The following is an 11,236-nucleotide window of genomic DNA, read 5'->3' as shown; positions in this document are numbered from 1 at the left end:
ATTGATTTCATTTTATGTTAGTAACATATTACAATATATCTACATGATTCTATTGAAATTAGTCGCTTGGCAAATTTAAAGCTTTTTCTGACATGTCTCATACTAAATATAGGCTACTAGAAGCTTTTTATGATATGACTTATACTAAATATACTAGAAGCTTTTTCTGAAATGGCTGACACTAAATATCAAAAAGGCAGAGCCTTTTTCTTTTAATAATTGGTGATGAATGACATACAGGTGAAGCTGTTAGCAATAAAAGTAATTGAGGGTATGATCAAATTTCATGCGTAAATGTGCAACTGCTTATCGGATCATGCATGAGCCGAGAAACAAAATCTGCAAAGAGCCATTGAAACACGTTGTGACTTGCATGTAGCTGCCCACAGTGAACGCAACCAGCAAGTACACGCGTTCAGTGTGAGTGATCCTGTTGATCTTCCCAGATTTTGTTTCTGCATATCACACATGTATAACTAAACGTGTATGCATGTATAACTAAACATAATCTGCAGTTTGTCTCGCAGCCTGCCAGCTGAACAGGACCCTGTAAAGCTGTTAGGGTTTGTCTTGGACTCAAAACTGAACTGGGCTAGCCACATCCAACAAGTGACCAGGAGGCTGTCGCGAATTTGTTTCTTGTTGCTGAAGCTGAGGGGACATGTGACAGAGGCATATCTGGTAATGACTTACCATGCACTTTTCCACTGCCATATCTCCTATGGTCTGCTCATGTGGGGTCATTCAACAAGGGTGGTGGAAGTACTTAAGCTGCAGAAACGGGCTGCACGGATTATAACTGCTAGTGAACATTGAGCACACTGCAAGCCCCTTTTTGTAAGACTGGGTATTATGACAGTTGTCAGCCACTTCCTTCTTCTCTGCCTGCTGCATGTCAAGAAGAATCAGCATGGTTTGTTGACTCGGAATGATGTGCACCATCACAACACTAGGCATCGAGAGCTGCTTGACATCCCGAGGGTACGTCTTCAGAGGTCGCAGGTGTGTTATGGGAGTGCAGCATTACGCTACTTCAATAGACTGCCTGCAGGAGTGAAGCAGTTGGATTTGCGTGATTTTGAGAGAGTGGTGACCGGATTTATGAGAGTCAGAGCCTACTATGAAGTGCGTGAATACATGAGTGATGATCTGACTCAAATTTTAACTACTTAGTCACTTTCTGCCATCTTGATCTTGACTTGAGTATGAAAGTGTTGTTTTTATTGTGTAATGACGCCATCGATCCCACATATGTGGGTAATGGATGAAGAAGGAGGTATATAAGGTATGTATACTTGCACATAAATACTCATCCAATGTGACCTTGCCAGTATGGAATACTTGTGTGGGGTCATTCTGCTCATGCTAAGGACATTCTCCTGCTTCAAAAAAAGGCACTTCGTGTGATTACTTATATCAAGTTTGATGCTCACTGCCAGCCCATATTTCAACGTCTGGGTATCCTTACTGTGTATGGACTTTACATACTACCATCACTCTTGCACGTCAAAAAACACCAGTCTACGTTCTCAAGAAGTGCACAACTACAACACTCGAGGGAGGATAAACCACGAGGATGTTCCACGCCGTCGAAAGTTAGAGATTGTTTTCCGGTGCCGGCAATTAAGACGTTTAACTGCCTGCCACACTCATTGAAGAGGCGTTCAAGGACACCCTATCAAGGTGGCTGGCTCATTGGGAGGACCTTTATTCTTTAGAGGATTTTTTCAATGACTAATATGCTGGTCTGAGACGCCGCCATCTTTGTGTAAAATACCGTTTTACTTTTTGACACGTCTATCCGGGGAAGCCTGGTCATCGATCACGATATTGGATATTGAATAAGAATATTCTCAACCTCTTTACAGCTTTAAACTATAACTTTGTAATGTTAGGCTAACAATTGAAGGAGAGAAACATTATACTTGATGTAAGAGAGTAAATTAACGAATAATATTCTTATAGAATGTCTAAAGCTTAGTTAATGTTTTGTATTTGCCGCTTGTATAATATATCGATCTACACCATCGACTTTTACATCTCGACTCAGTGACTCGATTGTCGATCTGTCGCTGAATGATCGATATAAAAACAGACGCGGTAACCGGCTTGAATGAATTGCTGGTAGTTTTTTGAGTTTTTCAAAATTGTTATTGAATTCAAAGATTTAATCAAATTTAAAAAAACTATGGAGGACGCCAAAGCAATGTTTGACGAAGCCTACGAAGGAAAATTTGAAGCAATCAAATCGAGGATTGCAAAAGACAAGGACTTGGTTATTGTTCAAGATGCTGTAAGTTGCTGAGTAATCCAATAAAATTAGAAACCTTTTTCCAATATTAACTTTATTTTTCTGTGAATAAAATTATTTAGCCTATTGAATTTATAATAGTTATTCTCTGGTCCGAATTGGTTCTATTGGAACAATACTATAAAACTGTTTAATTTGCTGTTCTGAGTTTTAATGCTTTGTCATGCAAAACTGTTGATAACATTTTTTGATAAATAATCACAATGATACTAAAGGAAGAATTGTTATCTGATGTTCTAGATTGTTTTCCAATAGTATATCTTATTTTTATGTGAACATTTTACTTTCAAATTCTGAAAACTTGGAAAATTTAAATTTACAAAAGTGAGGTTATGTTTACCACAAACAGATTTTTTGCATGAATTCCTTCATACTCTTCTTCTAACTACAAATTAATAAATATAATTTGTATTTGCAATAAATAAAGCTGCGTTACAACCAGAGTTGTCAACAAAATTTTGTATACGAATTGTTTTCCATAATTTTTTTGTTGCCAACAAAATGTTGCTGATATTATAGCAACAAGTGGACAATTTTTTGTAAAGGACAAGTTGCTGTTCTCAAATATAAATTGTCAAATATATTTTGTTCTACAACAAAAATTGTCAATTATTAAGAGAGCATAGTCGGCGTGGACTTGTAGAGGAGGAACCGGGGAACATTTTGTTCATAACTTTCTCAAAACAGAATATTTCTGAAAAGAAGGATTTCCACAAGTTTCTGAGAGTGCTTTTAAGAGATTGACAACAAATTGCCACAATATCTTAAAAACTTAGTTGACAACTTTGGTGTAAACGCGGCTACTTTTCCCAAAGATCATTTGTTGATAATATAATTATGTATAACCTTATTTACAGAATCTCCGAACTATGTTACATTGGGCTTCGTTGGGAGGGCATTTCGAAATCGTGAAATTCCTGGTTGATCATAATTCCCCCATTGATGCAGTTGACGATGTCTGTAGCTACTGCATCAGTTATCCTGGTTTTTAGCTTCTCAATATCAAGTGCTAAGGGAGGAACATAAGCACGATCTTTAAAGTTGATATCCTCCCTTAGTACTTGATATTGAGGAGCTGAAAACTAGGATAACTAATGCAGTAGCTACATCATCATAAACTCGATACTTCTGTGAGTAAGTTGATGTAAAATTGGTTAGTGTGAACCATTTTTAAAAATAAATATAACTGTTTAAAATTGGGTCATTCTTTTTGAAACACTCGGTATATGTAGACTATTTAAAATCTAAATTGTAAGATTGAAAGTTACCTTCTTGTAGAATATGACGTGTCTGGGTCCTAGTAGTTTTCGACTCCAGAATCTTCTATTGTAAAGCCGGTGGGTTGTTTCTGAAAGTAAAATAATCCTCATTATTTTTATTATGTCGTAGTCCCAGACAAAATGAGAAATCGACTGCAAATAGAGAAAAAATGGTTAAAAATTGGGAAAATTTAGAAGTAAAATGGGAGTTAATATGTGCTTTTCCAAGATTACTCCATATTTTTATTCTTATATTTTATTATTTTACTTACTTATTAATATAAATTAAAGTTGAAGTATTGTCATGACAAAATAAACACCTAACAACATAGCTAGCCGTTTATTTATTTTCAAGTATCTTACATTCAGTACAATGAATTCACACAATATTACATGTGTTTTCATATTAACACCCGGTTGCACAAGAATCTGTTAACTTTTAATCCCGATTCAATGCCACGAGAACCAATCAGAGAAGTCTTCCTTCTCAGAAAAACCTTATCTGATTGGTTCTCGTGGTATTTAATCATGAGCAAAACTTAACAATCTCTCGGGACACACAATAAGTTCCGGTTGACGTGTAAGATTCTTGAGGATCCTTTGGATCCTTGAATCCGTCCCTTCAAAACATAACAAGCTTTTGTGCATCCTGGCCTTAATGTAGATTTTACGTTTTATAAATACTAGAATTGATTCTAAAATATCATTCCTACCTATGTAGGAATTTGTTTATAGAAAGGGGTGTCTTAACATTGCCATCTTTATATGTATTTGAATGTTTGCTTTACATTATAAGAAACATTCAAGATTTTGAAATATACTCTGACTTCCATAGTCACAACACTCGTAACAAATACAAAGTCAGACACTGCCGTTATAATGTATCTAAACAGAGCTGGCAGCAAATGTCCATAAAATTATTCAACTGCCTACCTGAGTCCGTGAGTGTGATGGATATCGCATCTTACAGGACGTATTTGAGGGACTTGTTAATCGGGAAATGTCTGCATACGGTGGATGAGTTTTTCGCAGTTGAATTTTGATTGGCGTGTTATATGTTTTTGTGTTGATATTTTTAGTTAATATCTTGACGTTGTTGTAACATTTCCAATGTTTTTTTTTTAACAATAAATGATTTGATCTGATTTGAATAGAGTGGCTTTTTATATTGCAATTGAAAATCTGAGTACCCTTTTTTAAAAACTTTTGATTTACAACATGTTTCAACATGTCATTTGTCATTTTTAATGACTTTTTATTTTATGACCTGGCGAAGTTTGGAATCTACACCACTTGAATACTGTATAAAATATAACGTGTTTTGGTCATGAATTTATTAATTTCTAGGTGTCAATGACCCCTTTGATCCTGGCTGCAACTGCGGGCAGAGCTGAAGTGGTGAGGTACTTGCTATCTCAGGGCGCCCATGTTAATGCCAAAAACGACCAAGGACACTCCCCCCTGCAACGGGCTTGCTCCAAAGGATGGAAAGAGGTACGACAATCAAAATGGGAGTGAGGGTGTAATCACATTGGAATCACATATGACCAAGCGTGCAGATGAGAAACAAAATCTGGAAAGATCAATAGGAACACACACACTGAACGCATGCACTTGCTGGTTGCGTTAGTGTGACCAGCTACATACTAGTCACGACGTGTCTCATTGGCTCTTTCCACATCATATTTTATTCTTGTTTTCAATAAATAAATAAATCATGTTCCTCATCTGCATGCGTGACCACGTGGTCTCTCGTGTGCACTTATACCCTAAAGAACTCGGGCTTTACATTAAGTAAATGAACTAAATAACTATTTCAACTCAGTACCGTTACCAAATCGTTTTCTAGTCTATGAAGAAAGCTTTTTTCAGATTTTGTTTTTTCGGCTCATGCATGAGTCGACGTGCACTTGCACGAAAATGTATCCAATGTGATCACATCCAAATAATGTTTTTCTTCAACTGTATAATTATGATAATTGAACAAACATTATATGATTATTGAACAAACTTAGGGAGTTCCTAGTTTTGACTTGATCAGTATTCGTTTATTGGTTTGTTTGTATGCTCAATGATAAATTTCAAATGCTTTCATCAATCAATTTCAAATTTCAACACATATCCTTTGAGCTATTATACAGATTGAGTTCGTCAACGAAAGAGTCCTTTTTGTGGGTAAGGATCTCTTCACACTTCACGGCTCTGCTGTAATACGTCAATAACAGCTGTAGTTTTCTGTAAAGTGTGAAGTTTTCAGCTTGAAAATTTCTAGTTCCATTCAAAATTTAAAGTTTTTGAATAATTATTAAGTTACTGTTCTAGATTTTTTAATTTTAAACTCCAATAGTTCCTATTTGATTCAAAATTTTCTTGTTTATCTGAGTATTGAAGAGCGTAAATTGTATTTTGAAAAGTGAATGTGACATAACCAACGTTTTGATTTAGGCAGTATAGTATAAATTGGAAATGGGACAGTTTTGGGCATGAGCCTGTTGTGCCTTTCCTCATGTTAAGTATTTGTACACAATGTGATAGATGAATAAATCATAAAATTCATGTTGTATCTCCAATTCAAGCCACGAATCTGTCCTGCTCACATCAGCGTAGCGTAGATTTCAATATTGTGAGATAAGACGTATTTCAGCGAAGCGTAGTTTAGAAGAGACCTTAAGTCAATTTTGTAGTAGAAACCGTTCAATTTAAGCCGTGTTTACACCAGAGCCGTCAACTGCTCATATAGACCTTAACAGGATAACATTGAAATTTCATAAGAAACAAGATTGTAGTCTTTTATCATTTCAAATCACAAGTCAGCTGGATTATCAATTACATGTAATTAATAACTCAATATAATATTTCTCTTGGCTTTCCGTTGCTTTCAATAGAACATCTGACAGAATTTCGGCGATATTTTGAGCGAGTTCTTCAGCGTTGGATGCTCACTAAAGTCCGAGAGATATTACTTTTTACACAGCTCTCTCTAGAAGAAGACAGAAAGGCCCGATGCTCTTTCCTCCAGTAATCAATCTCACTTCCTAACAGTATTCTCCCTACTTTTGTGTCAGCATCCAATATTGCGCGCAGCTTACTTACTCCTCTCCACTACTCTATCCATGCTACAAACTGTGCAAGGAAAAACTGGTTTCCCCTACTTTTGTGTCAGCATCCAATTGTGCGCAATATGCTTACTCCTCTCCACTACTCTGTCCTTGCTACAAACTGTGCAATGAGAAACTGGTTTCCCCTCTTCATGTTAAAAGTAATATCTCTCTGACTTAATTTATGTATTAAATGTTGGATGAATTAAAATTTAAAGTGATTTGATTTGTTTTGCAGATAGTTGAGCTGCTTTTGAAGAACGATGCAGATGTGAATATAGCGGACATAAGGGGAGCGCGGCCATTGCATAGAGCAGCCTCACTAGGTCTCATGCCAATTGTCGAAATTCTCCTTAGAACTAAGGGCATCGAAGTCAATGTAACCGACGTTTACGGCAACACACCGTTGTGAGTATTCATTTTTTCATATTCAAACAAATAGAGATAATAGGTAATCACATTTTGATGGGTTCCTCATCAATCTTCTATAGTGCGGTCCACATTAGCCATTATATAATCATTCATTCATTCAATGCCTTTATCTATTTCATTTCATTTCATTTATTCATAGACAATAGATACAATGCAGGTAAAAACAACAGGCATTCGCCCAAAAATGCTTTAAACCTTAATTTGGAATACACAGTCTAGAGGTTATGTAAATGATAACTTAATTCACATACTATTCATTCATCATTCATCTCATTACCTAAGCACAATAGTTGTATAGGTAAGAGGTACTGTGAGGTGAGAGATGTATGTGAGGTCCACGTTATAATAACAGTATTCAATTAACATTGGTGTTGCTATCCTTGTCTATCATTTGACAAACCAGATAGCGCTATCCTTTCCTAGCTTATCCTTTACAATTTTAGTAAATGTCTACTATAGTTATGTGCATTCACATCTTTTGTATGTACAATAATTATCCTTTATCCTTTGCAATTTTAGTAAATGTCTACTATAGTTATGTGCATTCACATCTTTTGTATGGGGCTATATTACGGGCCAATTGTAGTGATTCCCATTCACTTCTTGTGTTGCAAAAAAGAGCATTAAGAACCATGTGTAATGTTCCTCCCCTTACGCACTGCAAACCTCTATTTGTTAGATTGAGAATTATGTGTTTTTATTTTCCAATGTTTATTATTTGTAAAGACTAACTTGCTCTCATTCTCTAGTCATTTTGATGTTCATTCGCACAACACAAGAAATAGGTGTAACCTTGGGCCGGTTACAGAGCTCGACCGACCGTCAGTGCGTACGTCAGTCACACTTGTCTTTTCCATAGATATTCCATGTATCCGTTCAGAGCAGGACTGACGGCACGCACGCGCACGGTCAGGACCATGCGTTTTATACAGCGTATGAATACCATCGGTCGAGCTCGTGCGCATCCGTTCCATCGGTCGATTGACGCGCAAATAGAAGCTTTCAGAGCTGTACTGATCGCAACATAACCAATGTGCTGACACCTCTGCTCGACAATCAGCTGATATTGAATTGAATAGCATAAATAATGAATTCAATTAATAGTGTCATATTTGAATTCAGAGTTTTTCTATACATTTCTTCAATCATTTTTAATTTTTTTATTGAATAAATCATATATTATTAATATTTTCTACATTTATTTGATCCGTAGCTTGTAGTGACTGCAAGTATTCCCAATGGTGATACAAGCTCGAAATAACTCATCAAAATTTCTGATGGACATTCTGAGGTAGTTGAAAAATGTATCTTCACCCCAAGAAATTATGTATATAATGGTACTAAATTCACTTTGAAATGCTCTTTGGGCGACCATCGGGTGAACTCGATATCTACTTCTTTTAATCTTTCGTTTACGAAGATAATAAGCTGCAATAACAATCTGTAAAGGCGTCCATTTTGTGAGTCAGAAAAACTGATGTATGGTCAGGATGGTACATACGCACTGACGGTCGGTCGAGCTCTGAATGTGTAAAACTGATTCATCGATGCGTACGGTCAGGATGGTACATACGCGGTCAGGATGGTACATACGCACTGACGGTCGGTCGAGCTCTGTAACCGGCCTTAGAAACGAATATTGTCGGTACAAATCTAGTCATATTAGTTTAAGTGCTTGTGCAATTAGGTTTTATAATCAGTTACCGTTACATATAAGAGGCTTACTAGTGGGTGAATATAAACTTAAAATTGAGGATTTTCTGATAAGAAACTGTTTTTATACCAATGATGAATATTTTGCCTACAATATGGAGAATTTTTAAGACGTTGATGTGATGATTTCTTGTTGTTTTTATGTAGTACTAGCCGTCAGGCTCGCTTCGCTCGCCATATCCGTCTAGCCAGGGGGCTCCGCCCCCTGGACCCCCGACTGGATCGTCCAAGGATGAGATCAGCCGGCTCGCTTCGCTCGCCTGCATTTTTCATTTGCGCATTTTTATCATATGTTAGGACGATCCAGTCGGGGGTCCAGACTAAACTTCTGGCTAAACGGATATGGCGAGCGAAGCGAGCCTGACGGCTAGTAATATAATATTCCCAGGAATAGCTCTGATTAAAGTAGCAGTGCCCAATCAATTTTTCCGCGATAAATGCATTTCAATCTCCAACTTGGTGCCAACCTAACAAAGTCAACTCAACTTAATGCCAACCTGAAAAAATTATTAATTCAGTTGCCAGTTAACAACTGTTTCGAAGAGGTACTCTATCTAGATTATAGTTCTATAGTAACATATGATATGGGAATTTCAATTATAATTAAGAGATTGGGAGAAGAAGAATATACATGCTAAAAGACGAACTTTAAACCCTTAAAAACAGCCCTTAGAGTTAAAATATTGCCAAAAGATTTCTTAGTGCGCCTCTAAAGGGCCAACTGAACATACCTACCAAATTTGAACGTTTTTGGTCCGGTAGATTTTTAGTTCTGCGAGCGAGTGAGTGAGTCAGTCAGTCAGTCAGTGCCATTTCGCTTTTATATATATATATATATAATATATATATATATATATAATATATATATAATATATATATATGTAATGATTTATGTAATTTTCTCATGACGTGGCCTATACAAATTGTAATTTGTCTTTGGCAATAAATGGACTTTGATTTGATTTGATAGCTCAGAAAGGTTGCTAGATCTTTTTTCAACAATGTGAAATTATTATTAATTGATAAAATATTTAATCCCAATTATGTAGATTCATTATTCAATCATTGAGAAATATATTTTCTTGAATAAAATATAGATGATTATTTCAAACAAGAATGAATAGTTGATATTACATCAGATATACCGGTATCAGCTCTATAGAAGGCAGTGGCAAGGTAGAGAATCGGCAACCCTGTTCTATCTTTCTCTACTGTCTTTATAACGTGAACCTCACTATAGAACTTGTGTTGCTTCAATAGGGAATGCTTCTTAGAGAGTCCTATGAATTGGCAAAAGAAGCTCTGACTTATTTCTGAAGGAAATCGATGCGATAATTATTTAAATAATAATATTCCAATGCTAACTAAATTTGACAGAAAAGTAACTCATTTTGTTATGTTATTTCTCAAATGACTCAGTCAGTTGAGATTGAATATTCTGTTAGTTCATAATATTTTATTTATTAAAGCTTTAATCATAGAGAAACAATAGCTTAAGTAGATATCCCATGGTATAGGGCGTTTATGTCGCAACTTTTACTTTTATCTCAAGCCGATTAGGTACTGTCGATTATTGTCGATTTTTACTGTTTTGACCGGGTAAGTGTGTATGAACGGCACAATTTGAGAGACTACCAGCGTCATAAAGCTTCACAGGAAAGAACTACGTGGACTATCAGCTTGAGATAACAGCAAAAGTTGCGACATAAACGCCCTATACCATGGGATATCTACTTATGCTATTGTTTCTCTATGCTTTAATATAATAAGATTGTTTACAAACGATTTTGCAACGGTGCTTTAAACACGGAGTTGAAACACTTCTTTAGGGTATGATCACATTGGATGATGCACGAATATGCAAGTGCACGCGAGACCATGCATAACCAAGCGTGCAGATGAGAAACAAAATCTGGAAAGAGGCATAGAAACACGTTATGACTTGTAAGTCGCTGCTCGCACTGAACGCCACCAGCAAGTGCACGCGTTCAGTATGAGTGTTCCTATGGCTCTTTCCAGATTTTGTTTTAATTAAATTAAATTTAATTAATTAGTCCTGTTAATTTCGACTTAATATTTTGAATTCTAATTTTTTATTTTATTTTTTTGCAGGCACCTGAGCTGTGAAGAAAGCCGTTCCGAAGTAGCTCTGTTGCTGGTTAAACACGGTGCAAATGTTGGGTACATGAACAAGGAGAGTAAAACACCTCTTGATTTGGCTGATCAGCTGCTGAGAGACCAAATCAAAAAATTGAAAGAGAGGGGAGCGTAATGAACGTTATTGTGTTAATGTTAAATCGAGACTGACGTGATGTTTGTTTTTGTATATTGTTCAACAATAAATATTATCATTTTTTGTACTATTTTTAGCTTTCGTTTCACGTTTTATTGTAAGTAAGCTTAATAAACCTAGAATAAAAAAG

At 36.1% G+C, this 11,236-nt stretch overlaps 1 protein-coding gene across 1 annotated transcript; it reads left to right on the top strand.

The window, feature by feature from the left end:
• The first annotated feature begins 2,062 nt into the window (after window positions 1-2,062).
• LOC111064352 (26S proteasome non-ATPase regulatory subunit 10) lies at window positions 2,063-11,176 on the top strand. The gene is made up of 5 exons (XM_022352073.2): window positions 2,063-2,293; window positions 3,169-3,267; window positions 4,918-5,064; window positions 6,907-7,076; window positions 10,926-11,176. The coding sequence occupies exons 1-5, from the start codon at window positions 2,189-2,191 to the stop codon at window positions 11,083-11,085; spliced, it is 681 nt and encodes a 226-aa protein (XP_022207765.2). The 5' UTR covers window positions 2,063-2,188; the 3' UTR covers window positions 11,086-11,176.
• The last annotated feature ends 60 nt before the right edge of the window (window positions 11,177-11,236 follow it).

This window comes from Nilaparvata lugens, chromosome 8 (genome assembly GCF_014356525.2).
Source record: "Nilaparvata lugens isolate BPH chromosome 8, ASM1435652v1, whole genome shotgun sequence".
In the NCBI taxonomy this organism is placed as follows: domain Eukaryota; kingdom Metazoa; phylum Arthropoda; class Insecta; order Hemiptera; family Delphacidae; genus Nilaparvata; species Nilaparvata lugens.
This window is presented reverse-complemented; position numbering and strand designations above follow the sequence as displayed.